Raw genomic sequence first — 25,845 nt, 5'->3', positions numbered from 1 at the left:
CCTCTCTCAGATGACTGTGTTTGATGGTTTGTCATTTCATCTGCCTGGGAAGAGACCGCCTCATAAACGCTGATGACTTCTCAAGCATACGAGAGCAGACTGGCTGGTCTAAACATGACGACGAGGCGATTCATCTGCCTTTCAGTTGTGACGCTGCACTCTGCTGCCGGGACGAGCAGAGACCCCCGTGGCTCCAGACTATGGCTGACTAACAAATGGATTTGGAAATAAATAATGTTATGACCCCAAGAGAACTTTACATGAAGAAAAGTTTACTTGTCTACTTAACTTGCCTCCAATGAGGAGGAGACACTGGATTCCCAGAACAAGACAAACTGTTACACGGGCGTCACTGTAACATCATATTATAGTTAGTCATAGTATAGCTGTAATGTCACAGCTGCACCGATATACGCTAAGTTCAGCATTAATGAAATACAGGAGAGACATAACAAGACATGACTTGACTCTGCTGAAACCTCTGCAATTATTTATCATTTTCTCGAAATCTGTGGGTTTAGTATCACCTGCTTGTCACAGATCCAGAGGTAGCAGCATAGCTGAATATGGAACAGCTTGAAAAACTGCCTCTTCTCAGCCTGGCTGTATCTGCAGGAGTTTAATTTCACATTCCACCCATGATTTTCAGCTTAGGTTATGCCATCGATTAGCAAATTAAAATGGAGCGTGTTGGCATGTTTCTGTAGCTGTTAGCACGCTTGACAGTCGTGGTACATTAGATTAGCCGTGGAGTGGAAAGCTCGGATGCCCTGCAGTCAGTATGGGGTATTCTCATGGAGGAAACAACACGACAGCTGTACTTGTCCTTGGGAAGATAACCCAGCACGAGCAGAAGAACGGGAGAGGCAGAGCAGACATTTTATAAAGGTGATGAGACAAAATGAAATGCAGCATATTATAGGTAATAAGAAAATGGACTGGCCCTGAATTTTAATATTTCCAGCTACTTGTGTGACTTCTTAGAATGGCTGGAGGATCAGATAGCAATACGATGAATCACATTAACACATGACTCAGAAATATAGCTTTCTTCTCTCTCTCTTTTCCCACACTGGTGATATGTATTGTTCTTTGCCGGTTTGGACTGTGGCATTCTCAGTGCCATCCGTCGTACTTGTAATTCAGATTAGACTGTGGTTCAGTGAGCTCTGCACAAATCCCAGTTTTGATGGTGCCAACTACTTCAGTTTGGGCTTTATTGTCTGTGTGCCTGGAGTCAGCCCACATCACATCTCCTGATAGATGATACCCTGACACACTTACCCATTCAACTCCCCTCCTCAAAGCCCCTTACCTCCCCCAGGAGATGCATGGATGAGCAAGCTTATTCTCCTCGTGGGGTGTTCCCCATGCATGACTGATGTTTAGATTAATATCCTTGACTGATTCCTGCTCTGCGGTGAAGAGAGGAGTCGGCCTATCATAGCGCAGCCGCCCCCTCAAGAGTCCATTGATTTTCGCACCATCCTGACAAACATAAACCTCCAAGACCCACAAAATACTTTATCTGTTGTCCATTTAGATGCCATGTCCTCAAGCCCAGCTGTGCACATCTGCTCTGTTTGTCCTCCAGCTCTGTTAGCTACCAGCTACTCGTTGATCTCATTCAGGAATTACTTCTTTAAATTAATGCAGTATGTGAATGACAACACTAAACACAAATCCAAATGTGTGTATATTGCATCAAACATTTCTTTTAATATTCATGTTTGTTTGATTGGGCGTCCCAGTAGCTTCTCCTGTAGCAGTTCTAATCTAACGCGGTACACACAGTAAGAAGACGAAATCAATATTTCATAAACCAAACCAGATAACTTTACAGATCAGCATTAAAGAAAACAATCAAAGCAATAGTAAGAAGCATCATGAAATAAGTGGAAGCAAAATCAAAACAAACAAAATCAGCATACACATTTGTGTTGAACTGTAATGACTTGCACTGATTAATGTACAATGTGAGATCCGAATGTGATCTGGCAGCTGCACAGCGTTGACTTGGCTTCTAACTCTCATACTATGACAATTAAATACTGTTTGCAATCCTTAATATTTGTGCACATAAAGCAGCTAAAGTGCCAGAAGCATAAGGGCAACTGCTCTGCAACTGGACTGTATTTAAAAAGGTTCTGATCTGCAACGATGTGGTGGCGTTACAAAGAAAATGCTCCAAAAGCCTCATGTGGAAAGAATGCTGGGATCCACATAGGGTGGGAAAATGGTAACAGCGCCCCCTGGTGACGCTAACGCCACTGAGAAAAGGCTTGTCCTTTTTAAAGAGAGCTGTGGTGCAGCACGATTCAAATTCAACACAAAAATTCATTTTGCTAAGATAGTGACATTGTATGTTTGATATAAGGTTTCATTCCAAGTCCGGGAATAAGCCTTCAGCATGCAGAACAGCAAAGCACAGACATCACTGACAAGTGTGATACAGGATTTTGTGCATCTCTCTCCGTGTGTGTTTGTGTCAGACATAATCCATTTTATGTTTGAACAGGGGGTTGATTCAGTTGTGACAACACTTGGCTCACCATGTTTGCAGTATGAAGAGCTGGAGAGTCAAACCAGCTTTGAATCCTTAATGCTTTTGGTTTGAGTCAGAGCTTAAAAACTGACACGCAGTTCTGTATGAGCTCAAAACCTGACACTTTCCTTAAGGACAATTTGTCTTTCTTATGGATCACGATAAAACTATGTACAGTCTATGAGCAGTCTGTGAGATATTATTATGACACTGAAGGAACATGGAGAGAAATGAAACGCAGATGCTGAAATCTAGAGGAATGTTTGGAAGATGCTGTGGTCACCATTGCAAAATAAATCGAACAAAAGTACAAAAACCAAAGTAAATATCAACATAAGCCCGTGTAGCGTGGTAAGAATATCATTTGTATGCTGTCGCACAATCAAACAAATTCCATCAAGTGTTTCTGACACATGGGTACAGTTAGACTTGTTTTTTAGAGGGGAAATATCAAAGTTAGTTGAAAACTGAGGCTGATGTTGAAAATGAGCTTTTAGTTGGGAGGAGCTGTCAGAAATACTATATTCATATTTCTCCACAGGCAGTGATCCTGTGCTTTCTGTTTCCTGATAAACAGTGCAGCCTTAAACCTTTATAAACAAACTTAGAGCACATCAAGAAGCTTGAGAAAGTCGTTTTTTTTCTGTGTAGCTGAAGCTGTGTTGTTTTTTTTCCTCCCTGCCCAGCTGTTCGTTCTCCTCAATCTTCAGCTAATTGGCCTTTTTTCCAGCAGACCTAAAGGGCCTTGATTTCACAAAACTGCTCCTATCTGACAGTTTTTTACTTGAGGAGTTCAGCATTTGGAGCCAGGAGACCGGCTCTCTCTTTATCCCCCAGGATCAAGTGCTGGGAGGCCAGTTGATCTTTAGCCCTCTCTCTGCTCCTCCCCACACCCTGAAGCGAGGCCTGGACTTTATAGCCCTCATCCGCTTGTAAACTGAGCCAGAGTAGCTTCCCCTGTGGGACTGAGAACATACTGTATTACCCTTTTAAGAATGTTGAAATGGGCTCCATTTTATTTTCCTGGGGAGCAAGTGAGGGCAAAAAGTCTGCTGACAAGACAGTTTCCTTATCAGGCCACAGCGGGTGCTCTAGCTTGTGAATGGAGGCCTGAATCAGCTCATCAACCTGTTTGGAGTCTTCCAGGTTAACTATATTGCATACCTTGCAGCTTTAATACCACGATCAGTCAAATGCAATTAAGGAAGGATCAGATCAAGTCACGGTACCTAGATCTATGGTGACACTTGTCCATCTGTGTCTTAAATAGAAACCAGTGGTAATATGAATCACATGAGCCTTGAAAAGATAAGATTCCAGTAATTACACATATACTAAATCCTGTTCGTGCTGTATATGAAGCCAAAAGTGTGCTGCGTAGTTTCCTGGTACTATGAGTTGCATTCCTGCGCACCTGCTCCTCACCTGTTTTCCTCCTCATGAGTCTTCTTTGCACACTTATCAGTAATTTATGTCGTTAAGAAATGATCTTTTGATGCAAACCTCCTTCATGTAATCTGTCTCAAGGCCCTGATGACACCCCCAGGCTCAGCTTCTCCACAACAGCAACCCGAACAACCAAACCAGAATTCCACGTATTCCCTCATTGTGCATTGTAAAGCAGGTTTGGCCGCAATTACAACATTACTACTCTGAGTCGTTTGCACTCAAAATGCTGGACCTGCTGTCAAACATGCCGTGCGCCACACTGAGTGCAGCACTAATGGAATCATGCCAGCGTGGGGTTATTTCAAAAACCGAGCATTGGCCAACCAAAGCTGGCACTGTGGGAGAAACATTAGATGCCTCTTTCACTTCTCCTCGTTTTACTCTTCACTCACGAGCCCGTCAGTCCTTTCCCTGCTCACTCACTCAGTCCACTCCATCTCCTAATGTGCATTTGTGAAAAGTATTTGCCAAATTGAAGTGAATCCCAATCAGTGTGGAGTGTGCACATGTCAATACCCCCTACAATGGAACCGCAATGAGCCAAATGAACATGGAGGAAACCAGCTGATAAATGAGTCCTCAGTGGTCTTTGATATTGGCAAGTATGTATTTTGTAATTCATGTCAATCAGACTTTGATGCCTTCTTCACTCACATGAAGTGATTTCAAGGGAAATATTCAGGTCTCATCATAATCTAGATCATGCAAACTTGCTATTACCGTGGTCCTTGATCGTGTTTGTCCATACTTAGAAGGATACATGTGGTGGGACTGTGTTAACCTACAGTTATTTTTTGGTGCTGTAAGGACAGTTGAACAGAATAAACAACAGAGCAACGTGTCAATGGATACATGGATACTGGCAGCTGAAGGTGTCCCACAGTCACCAGTTACTTTATTACCTGTTGTTCGGTCGAAGCACTCTTCTTTTGGAGTTACAGCTTGCCAAAATCATCATGGCTGATCATTAACTTTACAATTACAATAATATGGCCAACGTTTGTCCCAATGGCAGCTCTGTTGAAAAGACCAAGGGTTCACCAAAATGAATTAATTTCTTTAATTTGGAACAGTGGATTAGTGCAGAAAATATTAAGTGTTCATGGCTCATGTTTCACTGGCTACATGGCTTTAAAGATTTAAGATTTGGCCTGATGGCAGTGCTGGAAGGCACCAAAATTAAAAAGTTTCCTGTTCATGGGAGAAAAAATGTGCATAGAAAATGCAATGCAAACCCTCTCATCAGTTTTCAAGACAAATTGGCCGCAGTCAAACAAACTTAAGACAATCACATTTAATGGTGGCACTAATTAAAGCCGTTTTTAAAAAGTTAGAGACAGTAACTTTATTCAGTAATTTAGCTTACTTACTAACGTATCATTCACACCATTACCGAAAGGTAAATATACCTTAATTAAAATGAACAGCTCAAGAAGAAGAGTCTGAACTCCATAAATCCTTGAAACTTTGTGCGGATAATAGAAGCTGCAGTGCTTTTAGGTAGAGAAAGGAGGGACTGTGAGAACACATCCTGCAATCTTTCTCTGGGGTGAATGAATTTTTCATCCATTTGGTTTTAGTTTGCACATTAAAATCGACTGGAGTGGAGAGCTTACTGTTACTGTACTATATGTGTCCTGTGTGTACATGCATGGAAGTTTAACTGAGCCCTTACTGTGTAGTGGCAACACCAGGTGATATATACAGTATTGCTCTTACATAAGTGTAACTGGCTACATTCAGAAACTTTATAGATCAAGGGTAGCTGTATACAGGGTCGAATTATGGCTTGCTGATAGGTCTCATGAACAGAACATATAAAATAATTATCATCCAGTTTGTTAGTACTTCAGCATGTAGTGAAATGAGAGTTAATAGCCATGTGGCAGAGGAGCCCCTATGCTTAAAAAAAAAAGCATTGGGGGTTTAATATTGAGACATTACCATGGCTGCATTCACCGGCAATTTATTTCTCACGTGCAATAACAATAAGGGCAAATTTCGTATTTTTACTGAACGCGCCATCTCCAAGCATCACGTGTGTTGGGTGTCCTCCTTGGTGGTACTGGTACTTGCTTGCCCTCAGATTAGCCTCTCAGGCACGGTACATCGTGTGTTAGATTCGGGTGATGGGGGAAGTTGAAGAAACATACTAATGTTGAATTGTATTTATACACAAAAGTCGTACATGCCATCTGTGAATATCCCTATTATTGTTATACTCGCATTTAATGTCTTCAAGTTTGTATAAAATAAATACCCTTTATACTGGTTTGTTGCACAGTTAACATCAGTATTTCCATTTTAATGTGTGCACATTATTGTAGCAGCCTACATGAGCTAAGCAAATCAGCAATCCGTAAAACTAGACTCCTTTACTTACTTTTTGTCATTATTTCTTCAGTTCTTGACAAAAGCGATCATTTTTCATTGTCAGTGCCCCTGAATGCACCGCCTTTGCTGCGTACCAATGAGATCTGTGCTCAGCCTGAGAGGCTAAACTCGGGGTTAAAAGCCTTCTTAGACACGCCGCTTCAGCGCACTGATGTAGACCTGATAGCTAAGCTAGCTACCTATCCGGTGTCTGCACTAGCTAACACAAGCTAACCCAACGTCCAGCAAACTGCTTTCCAGCTTGGTATGACTTAGAATACGTAGCCAGCACAAGTGCTTGCTTCATATGATGCCGAAGCCAATATGACTGTTCACGTTAGCTAGCTTAGTTAACTGTGTGAGGGACGTGGAAGAAGAGAGGCGCTTGCCACTACCCACTACTACCAGCGGCTGCTACGGGTAGTCTTGACTACAGCTCCCTCCTGCTGCTAGCTGAAGTTCCTCATCCGTCCGTGGATGAGGTAGTTTGGCGATTAAGCTAGCTGAAACACACCAAAGCGGTGGATACATGTCTACCTCTCAACCACGACACCAACGACGAAAGGGAAATCTTGCAGTTCATGTTTCGCCAAGAAGTCAGTGTGACGTCTTTTATTCCATCTTGTTCGTATCTTTTCCAGCCCGAGAAGAGGAATATGTCCAGATATAACATATACAGCCTGTTGGACTGGATTTACGGCGGGGTCGACCCAAAGTTTGAGGGCAATGGGGGCCCCGAGTGTGCCGCCTTCATCGCGCCCCAGCAGCGCATCAGTGAAAGTCTGGTCATCGTCCTCATCTCCCTCGTGGAGATTGGCGTGGCGATGAAGAAAATTAACATTTCCAAAGAGCTCAAAGTGGTGGGGAAAGACTGCACAAGGGCAAAGGAAGACAGTCTGGGCAAGAACCTGTTGCTGGTTGCCCTTTGTATGACTTTTGGAGTGGAGGTCGGGTTCAAATTCGCGACCAAGACTGTGATCTATCTGCTGAATCCCTGCCATGTCATGACCATGATTCAGGTAAGGATGACCCGGCGCTGATGTGTGATTGTTAAGGCTACGTGTAATTGTCCACGCACCCAGGACGAGCTGCTAATGTGAAAGCAACACCCAGCAAATGTATGTGAACACATACCTCCCTTTCATCTTAAGGTTTCATGTTTTGTTTTGCACGACTGTCATCCTCAACTATGTATTGGCCTCACCGACTACAGTGTCATTTATTATTCAGTCTGGATTTATGTCTTTTTTCCCCTCCTGGTCCACTCAGACAGTGAAGAGGGCCAATTAAAACTTGTGTATTACACCACTGTGATATATGAGATGTATGGGTGTCATTTATATATCATTATAGCATATCATATCAGCTCATTTAGAGGTACAAAAAAACATGACAGCAAAAAAAGCAAAAGCACATTAAACAAAGGTTTGGGGTCTAGTTTTGAAGACTTGATGGGACTAATCTGTGTTGGGGGTGTGGGCCGGTCAGAAAGTGCTTCCATGAAGTGAGACAACAGTGTTGTTTCAAGTTCAGCCCTCCAGGTATGCAGCTGGGCGTCATTTGATTTGAACACAATGGTTGTTTATGACTGGAAGAGGCAATGTTATGAGCCGCTTTAAAGCTCCTGAGCTGAATTTATAACTGCACATTTACAGTTTGATCGCTGTAACATGGGACTTAAAGTGGGTGATGTGTGTGTTGTGTTGTATTTCATTAAGCTTGAAGCGGAGGTTATCTCTCTCTCTCTCTGTCTATCTGCCGTGCGAACACAGTGCCTTTCTTTCACGCTTCCTGGTTGGCTGACCTTCATGGTACATGATTGCACACCACGGGTCATGGTAATGGGTCACTGCCAACTGTGTTTTAATTTATTTTGTAGTACACATGGACTATGGAGAACAAGTAATGCTGATGTAGTGTGATTATTTCAGGTTACACAGCATTAGTGTGACAGCTGGTGGACTTTGATGAATGACTTGCTGTGATGAGGAGTTGACTGATGGTAGCAAAATGTCCTTGAGGTATGGTGACCAAGGTAAAGATAATCCACAGCAGGTATTCATCATGCCTGTTGACACTTGAGCGTGGTCAGAAGAGGAAATTAAAGAATATAAACAATCCGGTTTTAAAAAAGAGGTGGAAGTTACAAGTTTGTCGCAGCATCTGTGTTTTACTGTTGAAAGAGAATAACAGGAAGGAGTTGTTTCTGTCACCGGGATGGCTCCTCTGGGATTGCCTCCAGGTGATTATTTGCTGCAGGGAATCAGAGGCTTGATTGCATGATATGAGAAAAACAGGTGGAACAGGAAGTTTGCTATGCCTTCTAACTTTGTTGAAGGTGATGCCTGTGGGCTCGATGGTGCGCTGTTTGCTCTGTTGTCCTGCAGAGAGTTTCTCACCAGGAGGGCTGGAGGGACATTTAATATTTGTCAAATATTTGACAGCGTTGTAGTGCTGATAGCTCTAAGGATGTTTGACTATATAAGCGCATTTAAATTGACTCAAGGTATGATCAAAGTCCAACTACCAGGTCGTTTGAGTTGATGGGTTTACAGTGTATGGGGATGGTACCTTTTTAATCACTTTCTAGATCATCTCATCTCATAAAGACCACACATATCCTCAACTGGCCCCTTTTCTTCTATCCTTTTAACTTATTTGCCCGGTAACTATGCATAAGAAGCTGCATGTGGAAATGAGAGTGTGAGGTCCAGATTTTATAGGCTGAAAAATGTTGCCTCCTTTAAAGTTCTTTGTTGAGATGAGCAGAGTCGAGTGTTGCTGTAGCTGACGGTACCACGGTCCTTGAGTAATCAGCACAACTATCCCCTTCACCTGAGGGTTATTAAAGAGAATGTAACCACTTGGCTGTGTTGCTATGCTGCAGCATAGTTACTTGGCCAGCAGAGTCATTATACAGCAGCCTGTTTGCTAAATTCTGCATATTTCTTAGGTGGATTGAAGAACAGCGGCAAGATTATTACTGCATACTTGCATGGGATATTGGTGCTTACTCCACTGACTGTAATTGCCATTGACTGCATCCACACAATTTTGGGAAACATTGTTGTTTACTTCAAAAACACGAATGGTCAATGGGAAGAAATTTTACACCTTTTAAGCTAAACTGCCATCCCAGCTCAGTCTGGTATGGAGTGGCTGTGTTCACACACATATCAAAAACGCCAGGCGAGTGAGCAGCAGTCAGTACAAGGTGAGAGAGTCCCACTGGGGGTGAAGAGCTCAGTGTCTAATGACTGATGAGTTGATGCTCCACATCTGGTAGTGCACATGTCTGTTACATTTTCCTCCACATGGAACCTAAGCAGTCCCATCGCCACAGTGACAGACGTCCAAATCACTGACTGATCAGTTTACTGTCATCATTTTTCTTTTGAGTCCGGAGGGTGAGGCTGGAGCTCTGTAGACAAACGAATCAAATAGCATGCCATGCAGTGTCGATGTGATGGACAAGTTTTCTTTTCAATATGTTATATATTATTATATTATGTTGTATATGTTATATTACTGAGGTCTTCTGATGAATTTTGTCATGTTTCACTCAGTAGAATTTGGATTTAATAATCAATAGTTCTAAAAATGTGTAAATTGGATTGCTAAGGCAGATGAGCATTATGCGGCAAACATCACATTTATTCACTTTACATGGAGCTAAATGTTCGCCAAATGAGTAAAGGTCTCTTTATGGGTCGTGACAAATCATAAGTGATCTTTTAGAAGGAGTAGATGTTTACCATAAACTCGGCTCCATTAAATTTAACAATTTGTTAATGGAGCAAGGCAAGTTCATCACCAACACGCCCTTAAACCACAAGGAGCTTTGAGCTTTGAACTAGAGTCCTGAAAGGGAATTAATATAAATACATGTTATCGAATCAATCAACATGCATTATTGATACCTTGGCAGATACTGCGGGATGGTGTATCTTCAGGTGTCTTTTCAAAGCGGTTGTGCTTTTTCCACCCATAATACACCCATGACATGCACCGAGCAGGAAAAAGAAATCATCCAATTAGAAAGATGCACGGTGGCAGTTAGCGTTCGTACTTGCACTTGCAGATAAATGATTGATGATTGTTAAAAAGGAAAACAGAGCCGAATACAGCTATATCACTATTTTGTCTTGTCAGGGCATTATGAACATTTTGCCGTACTTCTTCTTGTCAGTATTTTTTTCATTTACATTGTCGTTTCAATTTAGTTATTAAATATACGGAATTAAGAAAGGAGAGGAACTGCTAACTAATGCTTCTCATCAAAATTTTCATTGGCAAAATTAACGCTGTAATCATGATTAGCTCCGCTATTGTGAATGATTGAATATGGCATTACTGTAAAAATGCTGTCCAGTGTTGTGGATGTTCCAGGATGACAGAATAGGTTAAAGAAGGTGAATTCCTCATGTGGTGTTCAGATGACTCATTAGCTCCTGCAGAATCCTCCAGGGAGCTGGGAGTTTCCTTTTCTCGCATGGTGATAGGAAGACTCCTGTCAAGACACACAACCGCCTTATCAAGTGAACTTTCTTCCCTTGTAAAGGTCATTTTAAAACAATGGTAGATACAGGTAGGCTGATAATAAACATTGCTCCAGGAAACAATAAGTCATTCCTCTTTAAAACAGGCCTCCAGCATTTCCACTTTGAATGGATTACACAATGGCTACAGCAATGAACATAAAGGCTTGTGCTCTGTCTTGGCTGCACAGGCTGTGCTGTTAACAAGTGTGCTGCAAACATTCACTATCAATATGATAAACTACGCTATCAGCATTATCTTTAAATATAGCCACATTTATCAGCTGTAGCTATAACACCCAGCGCACCAGATTGTTCGCTCCGTCATTCAGTTTGCGTTCAAGGCACTATCCTCTATTACTTAATGACCACACTTGTAAAAAGGAAGCACGGCTTATCACTAATGGGTTCTTGTCAATCTATATATCTTTTCTCCAGCTGTTTTCCTTCACAGCTTGAAAGGTCTTTTATGTTGAAATAATGCAGAATGGCTTTGTTAAAACTGAGTTTTAATAGTATTTGCACCATACAAGCACATATTTTAAAGGGAGTTGAAGCTTAGCAAACAATAGCCAACATTACCCACCATATCAAACCAAGTCACCTTGAAGTTTGTATTTTAAGTTTCTTTTATTGATCGTTCCACTGTTTTCCTGGAGGCTGAATAGGTTAAGAGGTGTGAGATTCCACCATCTGTTATTTCATTTAGATTACTGGCTCTTTGAATGACTGCTCATTTTGCAACCAACTTCCGTCACCCATAAGATTATGAAATGGAGGTATTTTTGTGTCTTTTCCAACTCATCTGCAGGTAGATCAGCATCAGGAAACAGGAAAGGTGATGGTATTATGCCTAATCTTGCTGTGTCTCCAGACACAGACTCCAGTTGTAAAATTAATAGAGGGAAACGAGGCTTAGAGGTAATCATGTCTTTTATGCTGCAACAACAGTGTCAAGGCTGGTTTGGCTCTCATAACTGTGTGGATACAGTCTGGGCTGGACTGTTTGTCGGAGCTGCACAATCTTGTGTACCGTGATGACAAATTCAGCTGACCGTCAGTGACTCCCGAAGCCGTGCACTTGTTCAAGCCAACGATAAACCAAATGAGAAGTTTTTGCTGAACACTGACAGAGTATCAGTACACCTGAGGAATAGACTGGCCTATGCCTCACACGCGTTGAATCGATTCAACATCTCTAAGAATAACAAAACAAGCTCTCATATTAAATGTGAAGTGCTCGTCTGTTGCTGACCTTCAGATGCACCACACTGAATGTCTTTCCAGCTCTTCTTCTTTTGTCTCCAGTTCAGCCAAAAGTTGTGTTGCACACAAATGTTCTTTGTCTTTGTCACTTGGAATAAGGTCATCTGAGGTTTCCAAATGTCAAATGTTTCACCTGTAATTGTCCTACACTGAACACCTCACAGAAGTCAGGAAGTCACCTTTTGTCAGCACTAATGAAAGACTGTTAACCACACATTAAAGGTGCGCTCAGGTGAGAGCGGTTTTCCTTACTTGACCCGTTTGACGAAACATTGCCAGACTGTTTTAAAGTGCCTGAACCAGAAAAGAGAGGTGATCAAATGCAACTAAAGAAACAGCATTGGAGCAATTACCATTTATTGATGCAGTTTCTAGCAGAGTTAGAGGCAAGGCCGTGAACACAATTAAAAGTTTGCCGTACCTTTAAATCCAGTTTTTGTTGCTGATTAACTTGAAGGTCCGATTTGTTCAAAATTTAGCAGTCTTTGCAAGTTTTGACAGATTTGACAATGATGACAGTCAAAGCACAAGGCAGGAATTGTCTACCAACACGTACTGTGAGGTCTTCAGAAATAACAACATCGCCCAGTTTGGCTGGTAAAGGAAGAAACCAACTATAAAAACAAATGCACCAGATGCATTCATTCTGACAAGATGTTGTTAGAATCTCAAAACCTTGCAATTCTGTATATTCAATATACAAAGAGTTTGGAATAACACAGTAGATCAGATAAATGTGTTATCAGGGGAAGCTCAGTCTCTCCTCTTCCTGTATATACAACACTGAATTATAGTTAAAGGTGGGGTGAGTCATTTTGGAGAAAGACTGTTAGTTGCTGAGAGAGAGAGAGACCGTGCTGCAAGAATATGTGGTTTTTGTACACACACCCTGGCTCTGTAAATGGGAAATGAACACAGTGTCTTGGCCCATGTCGCACAACACTGTTCCAGCCAATCAGCAACAGGTGGTGATTGTGCTCACGCACAGGACAAAGGGAAGTGGAGGGATGATAAATCTGGCATGCTGATGTGTAATTGCATTGTGAAGAAGCTGAGATGGCCTTTCCAACCATCTTTCTCCAGAGTGCTCTGCCCCACCTTGAAGTAGTGATTCTCACCTGTGAATATGATCATGCTACCACGGGCCAGAATCCCAGACAGGAATTAATCCGAGTTCTAGACCGAAGTGGCCTTTTCAATCAGATCAACTCAATTGGCTTTCCCAGACATTTTGTGACAGTAGTCAGTTTCATTGTGAACCAATAAGCACCACCAGTCAGACAAGGCCTTACTGGCAGAACTTGCTCAGTAATTTGCATGATATCCATTTGTGAGTCTCGTTTTTTGTGCCCAGTGAATATATAGAGATGATATCGCTGCTGCATTGCTGTCATAAACATGCATGTACCCACCTCGAAGAATTATATTCATATGCAACTCTTTCCATGAGCAGAATATATTTACACATTGGCAAAATATATTTATGTTGAAAATATCTGCCGAATATTTACTATTAATTTATTTTGTAGGCTTGTCCATGCTGTAGGACTATGGAGCTCCAATGTGGTCAGTGTTAAATGAATAAATGCATAATTATGAGATAAGTAATCACATGAATAATTAATAAATAATAACCAGCAATGTCAAAGCCTGCTGTAAATGAAAAACAGACCCAGAAGCGACCATCTCCTTTTATTTATTTAGCTCTACAGAGTGAACTTGCTGTCTGCCTCGCTGTGTTTGTTACTCAGCATCAAACTGAGACTGAAGTGATTCAGAATGATTTTGGCATTGTTGTTGCTGTAGCTAATAGGTGCTAAGTGGCTAAATTTGGAAACAGTTGTTGAGCTTGCTGGCTTGTGGCAGAGGATATGTGATTGGCTGAGAGGTGAGAGGGCGGTGACACCACCGTCGAGAAAAGTGACATTATGAAATGTGTCCTTTGTCATGGAGTCAGGTTGAGACACCACGAGAGACCAAGTTTTACTGCAGGCAACGTGATCACACACACACACACACACACACACATTTTATTTATAAAAAGCTATTTTCATATATTGTTGTATTACTCTGATTAATAATTTTCACACGGGAGAATGAAAAAGCCTTGAAAAGAGGAAACAAATGTTGGATTTTCTGAGAAGTTCCTACATTTATTTAAAAGTTCAGGATTCTACATTTAATAATCTGCCTCGTGCTGAAAGCTTTTCTTTCTTACAGATGGTACAGAAAGTACTTGTTGAAATGAACTTCAGTTCTGCTCACAGTGCAGCTTCAAATGCGTTGATAGGTGTACAGCAGATCAATCCTGGAGACATCTCCTCTGGCCACTGGGTATTTGTACAGCAGATCTCAAGTAAATTGCTTTCTTGTAATGCTGTTTCTAAACTTTGCCTTCCGGGCAAACTAACTCTTTCTTGTGTGAGATGTTTTTTTTTTTTTAACCAATCCACGCTCTTAGTATCCTCCAGGCCCCAAAAGCACAGTCACTGAGCAAAGATGACACGTATAACTGGGCTCCACGTTGTAACCTATATTCTCCTCAGTAACAAAGCCGATGTTGACATGAACGCTGTTGACAGAGGAAATGAAGGGATTAGAAACCAGTTTCAAACTGGCTTCTCGTGTGTTCCCACATGTGTGAAATACATGTTAAACACAATCACTTGTGATTTTGCTGTGATTTAAACTCCGCTCGTGAGTCCAGGGTTTGTATTTTAACGCAGTCATTGTCATATAGTTCCTGATGAAAGAGCGTGAACGTCATCACCACTGAGCTGTCAGGCAGCAAACCGCAGAAACTGATTCTTTTCCTTCTCCCTGTTGCATGAGCAGTGACTTGTAGATTGTTTCAATCGACAGTCCTGCTTGAAATCAGGCGATGAAATACATTACTGCCAATGCCTGGCAGCCGTTTTAATGCTTTCAAATTTTACCCTAATTGTTTGACCATCCTCCCGGGTCCCGTCTTAGCTCTGCAGTTTGTTTTCTTATTTGAAGCAAGAAGCACTTGAGAGTCGCCTGTGGGATGCTCTGTTCAAGGCTCCTGCCCTTATTATATTAATAAAACTTGTTAAAGCAATTTGTTCATTTTCTTTACTTTCAGCACTGAGCGCTGGAAGCTCTTGAAGTGTTCAAGCTGTGAGTTTAATGCCATTTCTCATCTCTCCATGTCTTTCCCAACAGATCTTCCTGCTGGCCTGCCCGCCATGCAAAACAGCAATGGTTGTATTTAGGTGAGTGTATTTACCCCTGGCTCATGTCTCTCTCTGGTGTTTTATGCTTGTTAAATTCTGTGAAAATGAACAATATATTTTGGCAACATTAATCTCTAGTTGAGCTAACGTGCTCTGTGCTACGACTCACAGTTTCTTGCATTATTGAGTCATCCAGCCTGCCGTGAATGTAATATAAAATGACTGGGTAAACAGACTCAAATGAAACATGGATTTTTTTTTCATATAAAAGCTATTGCCATGTTAATTGTTATTACTTGTTGGCGTCTTCAGAGTAAATTGGGTTTTCACCATGTTTTATTGTAGTGAATTTGTTGGGATTTATAGTTTTCTTTCCTTAACAACCGCTCTGGCGGTTAATTATTTAGGAGGAACAACTGTGTTTTTGCCAGTGGGAACACGAAGTTGGATTTACTCAGAAATAAATACAAGCAAGGTCACTTTCTGCTGCCTTAGCCCATGGGAGTCGCTCAACAAACAGCTGCAGTGACTGGTGGCAGCTGTATCAAGGCGCTGGAGCTGTGTCGCACCTGAAACGAACGTCGAGCAGCCAACTGAAAATAAAACTGTGAGGCTTTGTGAAAGGCTTTCCAGCAAGTTTCTCATCTCTGGAAAATAAGATACTTAAGTCGGTTCAGAAAAGTGATATTTATCCATCAGGCCAAGATGTTCTTTCACATAGAACAATAGTTTATGTAACACTGTATCAGCTTACCGGACATTTCATGGGTGTTTCCCTGTCCTGGTTCAGGAGAGTGACAGTTGTAGTTTGTGTAAACATGGCATTTTAGATGAAAATTCAAGTGGAACTGCACAGTATTTGTACCATAAATACCAGCAATACCTAAGATGATAGCATTAAAAGAAACATACCCACTGATTGAAATAAAGAATGCTCTAAGGAGTAATTCTTGTAGGATTTTTTTAGTCCTGGCTGATTTGGAGATATCCGTCAGTAGCAAACACTCCAGAAAATCTGTGCAACCACACACACTCATGTTTCAACAAAGGAGTCAGTCAGTAATCGGCCTTATTCTGTCATGCTATGAGCAGCCATGTTTTCCACACAGTCAGTGCACAGTAAAAGGAGTTGGTCACACCCAGTCCTCCAGGTAGTGACTGCTCCTCCTTGTTCCCTGACCCTGACGGATCCACCGTCAAAAAACTGACAGTGTTCCAACACTGAATATGAAGCAGCAGTGGTAGAAATAGCTTGCTCTGCATTAGCAGTGAGAGTGAACAGCAAACATGCTGGTACATCCCTCATACATGCAGTATGAGGACGACTTGAATCCTGTAGAGGAATGGCAGAACTCACCATTAACAATAAAAACTATAACACAGAGAAGCAATCACATAGTGTAAATGCATTAAATAGCTGTTGGACAAGAAATGTTACCATAAACAGTATAAAATGGGCTTTGACTTCATGAGAATCTTGAGCATTATAACTTTAAGAACACATTTTTCCATTGATGATTTTGATGGGGATACATTTGCTGCTGCTGCCTTTTCACAACTTTTTTTTTTTTTTGCGAAAGCTCAGTGAAAATGAAAATGTGACAGACTGTAATGATTTTTCAGAGGAGATGAAATGATGTTTTGCTTTGCCACTTGAGTTCATAATCTCTGCCCCCACCTCATGCATAAATGCAGCTCCAGCTTTTAGATCAGCATGACTGTACCGTGGAAACTGACGCTCGGTACCAGCATCTGTATTCAAGAGCGGGAGACCACCTTTGTCTTAAGACACATAGCCTCCCTTCTGCTTGGTTTCAGTTTTTCTTTCTAGCAGGCAGACAAAGCATTGCGTGAGGAGCAAACATATACGGTGCCATTATCTTGTGATCGGAGGGTAACACTGGAAACTTCATGTAGTCTAAGATTTAAACATTCAAGTTCAGAAACTCATCTTGCTGGAAGCTCAGAACTGGCTCTGAACTCCAAAACTCCAAACTTGAAATGAATATTGATGACCCTAAATGGAAATGTGGATACATTTACAGATATGGAAAGGTAATAGTAACATATGAAGGCAAACACCTATTTCCCCCCATATCAACAGTATTGATTGACAGAGAGTGGCACTACCACATACCAAAGCTTCTTTATAAATACGCAATTTTTATACATATTTAGTCAAAGCGGGGGAAATACTGGGCAAAGGTTGCTAGTGATCAATAGATGTGGTGAATTTGAATTTGAATGAAGCCGACTGTTTTTTCAAAAAGGTCCGGAGGCCCCCGGAGTGACAGCTGGACTCATATGAGCTGACGTTCCTACAGCACTGCTGTTTTCCCAGTGACCTTGGCTGTCACAACAGTTATTTTGGCTCATTTGACAAAGTGAGCAGTCAGAGGATAAAGATGTAGGTCCACGCTGTGACACATAAGCTCCTGGGCTTTTCTGTACGGTGGCTCTTAGAATAATTGTTGGTTAAAAGAAACATTTCTCCTCATGCTGGATGTGCAAAAGTCGACTGAACAAGCATCACACTCCCTCTGTCTGCAGGAGCAGACAGGCTGTGTGTGTACTGCATGGTGAGTGAGATGGAAGCAGCTGAAGAATGAGCGCTAACCAAACACTGGATTATATCTAAATGTACACTAATTATGAATGAGTAGCTAGAGTTACTGATTTGTCAGAATCATGACCGCAGCTGTGTGTGATTCCTTAATGGATCATAGGAATATCAGGTCTCTGCAGCATACACACCGAGTGAAAGGTTCTAATTGCCCAAACCATCTGCGACCTGACTTCTCACAATCAACATCCCACTTGGTCCTGACCCTGCCAACGAATGAGAGACAGCTGCTGCTAACAGCGTCAGGGAGCACTCTGATTGGTTTTCAGCAATATAGAACATAATCTACCTTGCCTCCACCTGTTCCTCTGTGCTTAGGTCAGCACTAATCGATTCAAACTAATATGTCAATGCAATGATGCGTTCAATGACGAAATGATTGTTAAAGTTTTCCTGGCAGTCTCACGCAGGTGTGGAGTTTATGAAATCGTTTGAAGTTTCAATGTCAGTGTCATTATCGGCTTGTGTTTTTCTTCCTGTGTGTTTTCAGGCTGCAGGTGCACATGTTGAACGGTGCATTACTGGCTTTAATGTTCCCTGTAGTCAACACTAGACTGGTAAGTAACCTGTACTGGGAATTCTTCATCAAAGCCTTGATCTCATGCAGAAAGGCTTCTGCTGTCATCTTGCAAGCTCTCGTTCTGTCTCTGAGGCTAACACTGATAGGTGTCTTGTTCATAATCCATATATTTCACTTTTTATGACAGCTCAGCTGACATATAAATGTGATGCTTAAATAAGTGTAGTCCCTCTCCTAGAGCTTGAATCTGAAGAATTAAACTCCAACATGCACAAGACAAAATGTCAGACCCAAGTGGCAGAAAGAAGGAGCTTGATTGATGATGGAAATCTGCTGTTTTAGTGAAGGAAATCTGAGAGAGTCAGTTCAGATCCAGCAACGCTGCCTGCTTGAAAGGCTTCAGCTAACAGCTGCAGAGGAGGACCAGCAGATAATGTACTAACTTTAAATTCGACTTGCTTAGTAAAATCAAATTTTGACAGTTTGAACATGATCGCTGTGAGGATCAAACACTCCTATTGCAGAGCAAGTCTAACCATAGTGAAGGATCTACCATAACTCCCTATCAGATTAACAACTTGTTTTCTCGAACAAGGGAAATATGTCTTCACAGAACTGTTGAGGTCTGCAGTGGTGGGGCATTTTTCCAAGCAGCATATATGGCACATATGCCATGTCAACAAACCCTTCACAGCACATATACCCAACACCTGTAAGGAATGAACACACAGTTGATTTTTTGTCAGTTAAGTGTAAGATTTAGAGGGATCTTTTGACAGAGGTAGCGGGTTCTCTTCCTTGGGGTCCGCCATGTTGCACCGCCATGTTTCTAGGTTCTCCTATCGACTTGGAAAGGAAACAGTGAGGAGAGGGCCTCTCATTTGGTGCAACCTGCAACCTCGCCACTAGATGGACTCAACTGAAGAGACAGTTTACGTCATACCCTCCTAAATCGTCTTGTAGAAACATTACATTATACTTATATGTATGAAGAAGTAATGGTATACCTTCAAAGAGAAAAACACTGATTTGTGACCTGACCTGGACAGCAATTCTAAACAATTTATAAATTGTACGATTAATAATAACTGCCTCCATTCAGTGGTGTTTATTTCTCTTTAAAAAGGCAGAGGAGTTACTAAAGTAGTCCATTGCCTTGTATTTTTGTTTTGTTATCCATATTGTGCCCATTCCGATCATTCTCTTCTCAAAGGGGCTGATCTTATGACAGCTTTGGCACTATAAAACATCCAGACAACACTGCAGGGGTCTAAAATAATGACATTTCTGTTTGAGCCTGCAGAACAGGCTCTAAGCACATCATTAACCCGTGCTGAAAAAACTGAAATAGTTTCTTCTCTCCACAGCTACCATTTGAGAAGGAGATCTACTACATCCAACACTCCATGCTGTACCTGGTGCCTCTTTACCTTTTCAGGAAAGGAGGTAGGTGCTTATCTATCCATGTTCTCTCCATTCACAATGACACCTCCCTTTCACATGCCAACCACGCCAGGTTATGATAACATGACGTATTTTATCCCTTTTTGTTGACAATATTTGAATTGCTGTTTCTGCTTTTTCGTTGTCTGTTCAGCCGTGGTGGCTCTTACTGCTTACGTCAGCTCTTCTCTCATCTGTTTATTCTAAACAAACATCTGTTGCTGCTCGTTGTATAATGCTTTCGTTGTTTCCCACATCTGCTATAGAGACTTACATGCTGCTGAAGAACAGAAATGAACATTCTCAAAGTGGGAAGAGAGCCAGTATAGCCAGTATTCAGTGTATCTTCCAAAGGTCTTCCAAAGTTCATAAGATTACTTTGTATGTCAGGGAGGGCTCACACTCCCCCTGTGGGTATAACTACAGGAGGCAGCGCAAAGATCTTGACTTCTCAAGTTATAAATGCAGCTTACTTAACCTTTAGCTGTAACCAACAGCACATCAAACCCTGCAGCATTTCACCTTTTAGTCCGAGATTCAGCCTGTTGGGCCGTGTAACAATAGGAGGGCATGTCTGCATGCATTCTGCAGCCTGGCGATGCGCTGACAGTATTTCCTCCTGAAACTGCTATCAAGTTGCCCTTAGAGTCACGAAGTGGCAAATGTCAGAAGACAGAAGTTGTACTGGGCAGCTCTCAGGAGTAGCTGTGTGGAAAAGTGTCAATATGAAGCAGGAAATTGGTGCAAAAAAATAAACCTTGCCTCATTCTTCTTCTTCTTTTCCTTAATGATTAAAGCTGTAAAAAAAAAAAAAAGCTTAAGCTATAAACAAGACATACTGCAAACACAAGGGCAGGTTAACATCCCAATAACTGCTTCCATCCACAAGGTTTGGAGCTCTCTGAAAAGCTGTATTTAATTGCTAGAGGTCATTTTAATGTGAGATATATATTATCTCAGTGTTAGTACAGTCACCAAACCTCTGCCTGCGGTGCCTCATTGTTCATTAGTAACGTAATGCTGGAGCCACACACAGGAAATCAAGCTCTCAATAAACCAATTTAATGGGTGCACATTAATGCCTCCTCCAAGTGGCAGCAGTGAGGAAACAGGAAAAGCCAGTTTGACACCACATCCTGTTACTGGTTGTACTATGTTCCATCTGTTGGCTCAGCTGATGTGTTATGAAGTGGGGAGGTGTATAGACAGAGCATTTCAAATGCTTGCAAATTCTATGTGCTTGCTCTATCTTGTTAACCCACAAACTGGTTCAGATGTTTAAGGAGTGTTTCTCTCTGCAGGCGTGTATAAGCCTGAACCTCTGGGGGACATGTGGTGGGCACTGCTCTCCAACGGTATCCTGTTCCTCTACCACTTCCTCTTCTTGCAGGTCCTTGGCCTGGTAAGATAGAGCCCTCTGCTGGACATTACTGATATTTCACAACATGCGTGCACATCATCACTCCTGTCACTGGTGTAATTTCCAGGTAGAATGACAAGTCATTCATTCAAACATAGACATGTGGTCAACAGGAATACAATGCAATACAGTTGTGGCTAAATTAATACTATTTGCTTATTATATTTTTTAAAACAGACCTGTGCACAATGACGAACACATACAGTTTAATTCTGGATAGACACACCATAAATTCACAGTTCATCCAAGCTCAGTTTGATCATGTGATACAGCTAATGTTAAAATATCCTGTGAGCTGATATACTGTAAATATTCTGTTAATATGAGGGCAGGAGTGATGAGGCAGGTATTGATGGAGCGCTTCACATATATAATACCGACAACTCTTTTGCTATCGGTTAAGGAGGATCATCCCATTGTTTTACTTAAAGGATAACTTTCGTTTTTTACAACCTGGATTTTATTTGTAGCATTAAATACGACCATTTACTCACCCAGACAACTTTGGTGGCATTTGGAGTCATTTTGAAGAAATTAGCCCCAGAGGAGCGGCGCGTATATCCGTATAATGCGAGTACTCTGGGCATCCATGCGCAGCCTCTATATAACGCATAATCTGCGGCGAAACTCGTTCATATTCCAATATTTTGTTAGGGTTAAGGTTAGCTCGGACAATTTGGAAATACGCTACAAATAAGGTCCAGGTTGTAAAAAACGAAAGTTTTCCTTTAAGACACGATGATGATGAGGCAAGCTTGTCAAAATTATCAATACTGAGGGACCTTTTTGATACCACATGTTTAAAATGATACAATCTTTATTAATTATACATCCAGAGGCAGTATATATTCAGTATATATAGAATTTTTAGTTGATTTTTTCATAAGGTTTTAGTGATCATAGTGTCGATGTTGATTGAAGTTTGAGGTATAAAATCTGAGGCCACATTATAAGATTCACAATGTCAGTATTTATTGCAGTGCTGCTGCATTAGGTTGAATAATGTCAGAAGATGCTTGTCATATTCTCTGCACATATTAAACAGCCATAAAAACACTGGAAATCTAAATACTGCAAGTCAAAGGTTTAGACAGCCACAATGCAAACATCAGTAATAAAGTAAGGTGAGTCATTCAGCAGCCAGAAGTCTTCATGCAGTCAAATACTGAGCTGTGATAAAGTGCAGTGCACTGTGATGCACAGGTGTCAGAAAAGTTATCACAGGGATGACCGGCTTGTGGCAGCCAAGCGTTCATAGCCACATCACTTCCTGATCCTGACGGCTCTTCCTATCGTTGTGAAGCAGAATTCACCAAGCGTTGGATTGTTTGCACACTAATAGGGAGCGTGAGCTGGGTTTAGAAAGTCGTGAGACAGGTTAGTTTTACCCTGCTGATGATGTGTTGTCACTATAGAAACTCTAAATTTAGTGAGAGTCTTTTGAAGCAGACATGAACTAAAGGTGTGTACATTGAAGTCAAGCTTGCTTTATTCAACGTGGTTAGCGTTTGCATCATATTAAGACTTGTGCTGACTCGGCCGCCCGCCTCTGTCCCCCCTCCAGGTGACTGAGGTCAACCTGAACAACATGCTGTGCCCGGCCGTGTCCGACCCCTTTTACGGGCCTTGGTACCGCGTGTGGGCGACGGGCCACCAGACCCTGCTGACCCTCCTTCACGGGAAGGTCCTCACACTCCTCTCCCAGCACACTGGCCCGGTCTGCAGAGGCCTGCTGGACACGCTCCGACTGCGCGGCAAGAAAGTTGACTGAACGTCCTGGACGGCGCATCGACACAGACCTAGCCTTTCATTCTAAATGCCTGCTCTCATCGTGGAAGTTCTTTTTTTATTTTAGATCATCATTTTAATGCATCTTTTAAGACTTACCCTCTGTTTTACTGAAACAAGTGAGCATTTCAGGGCCAGTGAATCAATGTGTCATTCTTTTAGTGTTGTAGTCGGCTTGCATACATAGTTGCATGAACAAACTTATAAAAGGCATTTTAAGGCTGGTAGTTAGCGTTGTGGAGTTGGACAGATTGATCTTTTTGTTGTTCTTTTTTTTTGTTTTGTTTTTTTTAACACTCCCCAGACTTATATAAGTGAATTTGGAGGAGATTTCTGGAGCTGCCTTTTTGTAAAGCTGTGAGGACAGAACATAGGAGTCCTCCAGATCTGCAGTTGTTACACTTTCAGTTCTTTATGTGGTAGTTATGCTAGATCATATGTTAGTGGAAAAAGCTGCCATTTTATTGCTCTCAAGTGCGTTTTGAAAAAGATTGTGAACGTGAGCTGTCGTAAAAGTTATTGCCTGTTTGTAGTCCGAGGATTTTTGTTTGACATGTCCGATCGCCTCGTAGCGTTGTCATGACTGAAAATAGAAGCTTATTTATGGCGTCTGTCTGTTCCCACTGTACTACACACATCTACAGGCTATGAAAACATTGTTGTACGCGGCATCTTTTGCATTTCTGTCTGCAGCCCGTTCAGATCATTCCAGTCGTGATAATCAGGGGACATGAGGTTTATTACGTGTTGCGATTCAAAGTGACGAGTGAGGATTTGTGGAGCTACACTGGGATGTTATTATTACTTCCGCCATGGAGGTTATGTTTCTGTCTGTGTTATTTTATTGTGATATTGGACCATAGTCGGTGAGGTATTAACTTCAGTGCGTCGTTGGCACGAATGTGACGTTTGCCAAGATGGAGCAGATCTTGGCGACGTGTTTCTGGGCTGGAACGATGCATCGTGACACTTGAATAGAATTTGTTGCTCGATCCTGAAGTCGGTCTTCTAAGGCATCCTGAATTCACTCCACCACTCTAACTGTAACGAGTCACAGTCTGGGTTTTGTATAAAAAATGCATCAGATGATCTGCATGAAGTCACTTTAGGTCATTCATTGACGACCCAATCGAGAAAAAAAGTATTAACTAGCATTTACAATTGGAATTTGTCAGTCATGGTATATATCATTTCAAGTGTGAGGGATGTGTGTATTACTGTAGCATATACTGTACTTCACTGTAAAGAAGGGATAAGACAACTTTTTGTATTTCTATGGATTTGAGTGTATGTGCTGTATTGACAATAAAAGTGTTTTCAGTTGAACAAAGCTCTCATCGTGTATTTTTAGCATTTTTTCTTTGAAAACTGAAAGTGTTCACGATATTTTTTGGAAACACCTCGAGATTTAGAATTTTGTGCAGATGAAATACTTCAACCTCTTAATGTTTTTTTACTTTAAACTGCTCAGGATCATTGTTACTGTGTGTAAGTGACACTTAAAATAGAAGTTACTGAATGGTTTGTCATTTTAGGAACGGCACATATTCACTTTTTCTCAGAGCGTTAGATAAAAAGAATGAGACCACTCTCATGTGTCTGATCACTGTGGAACCGGAGCCAGCAGCTGCCTGTAAGATGAGCATCAGTCAGCTTAGTTTAGCATCGAGGCTGCAAACTGCTAGACTGGCTCCCACTAAAGGGAGGAAAATCTGCCTACCAGCACCTCTAAAACTCACTAATCAACAGTTTATATCTCATTGGTCAATGTGTAGAAAAACAATGTGTTTTTTTCCTGCAGGGTTTATGTGCAGGACTATTAGCTGGGTGCACTGACTTTGCTGTTTGTGTGCAGATTAAACAAAGAACTATTATATGTTAACTAGCTTTAAAGGTGCTGGTAGATGTATTGTTTCACCTGTGGCCACGCTACATCCCCGATTCCAAAAACAGTTGGGATGCTCTGTTCAATGAAAAACAGCACAGCCACAACATATTTAATGTTTGACCTCCTGAAACTTAGTGATTCATGTAAATATCTGCTTATTCTGAATTTGATGCAGCAACAAGCTGGGACAGGAGCAAAAACACCTGTTTGGATCATTCCACAGGTAAACAGGTTGATTGGTAACAGGTGATAGCATCATGATTGGGTATGAAAGGCTCAGTCCTTCACAAGTAAGGATGGAGTGAGGTTCACTACTTTGTGAACACATGATTGTTTAAAGGATGTTACTACATGGGCTCAGGAACACTTTGTGAGACTGTCGGTAAAGAGAGATTTGTTTACAAATGATTGCATTCTGTTTTTATTTACACAGCATCCCAACTTTTTTGGAATTGGGCTTGTAGCTGTTAATCTTTATGCTGAGCTAAGCTAACCAGCCGCTGGCTCCAGCTTCATATTTTACAGATAAATATGGAATTGATCTCCTCACGTAACTCTCGGCAAGAAAGCAAATAAGCGTATTTTCCGAAATGTCAGACTATAAATAACTGCCTCTCAGCAGGCCGCAAAACACTGAAGCCAGATTGCTGCCTGACTCGTCCAGCTTCTGCACAGTATGTTCGGCTTCGCTGTTCTCTGAAAGGCCAGACGGGGTGAAAAGCTTTAAGTGCAGCGTATCGACTCAAGTGAGCTGCAGAGGGTTTTCGCAGGCCTGTAGCACTTCATCATTACAGA

General features: G+C 41.6%; 1 protein-coding gene across 1 annotated transcript; it reads left to right on the top strand.

Annotated features, from left to right (window-relative positions):
* Positions 1–6,552: 6,552 nt before the first annotated feature.
* On the top strand, positions 6,553–24,493 carry LOC121617821 (transmembrane protein 164). Its single transcript, XM_041953056.1, has 6 exons — positions 6,553–7,386; positions 15,358–15,407; positions 18,482–18,548; positions 19,879–19,957; positions 21,256–21,356; positions 22,939–24,493. The coding sequence occupies exons 1-6, from the start codon at positions 6,949–6,951 to the stop codon at positions 23,143–23,145; spliced, it is 942 nt and encodes a 313-aa protein (XP_041808990.1). The 5' UTR covers positions 6,553–6,948; the 3' UTR covers positions 23,146–24,493.
* Positions 24,494–25,845: the final 1,352 nt, after the last annotated feature.

Source organism: Chelmon rostratus, chromosome 14 (genome assembly GCF_017976325.1).
Source record: "Chelmon rostratus isolate fCheRos1 chromosome 14, fCheRos1.pri, whole genome shotgun sequence".
Classification (NCBI taxonomy): domain Eukaryota; kingdom Metazoa; phylum Chordata; class Actinopteri; order Chaetodontiformes; family Chaetodontidae; genus Chelmon; species Chelmon rostratus.
This window is presented reverse-complemented; position numbering and strand designations above follow the sequence as displayed.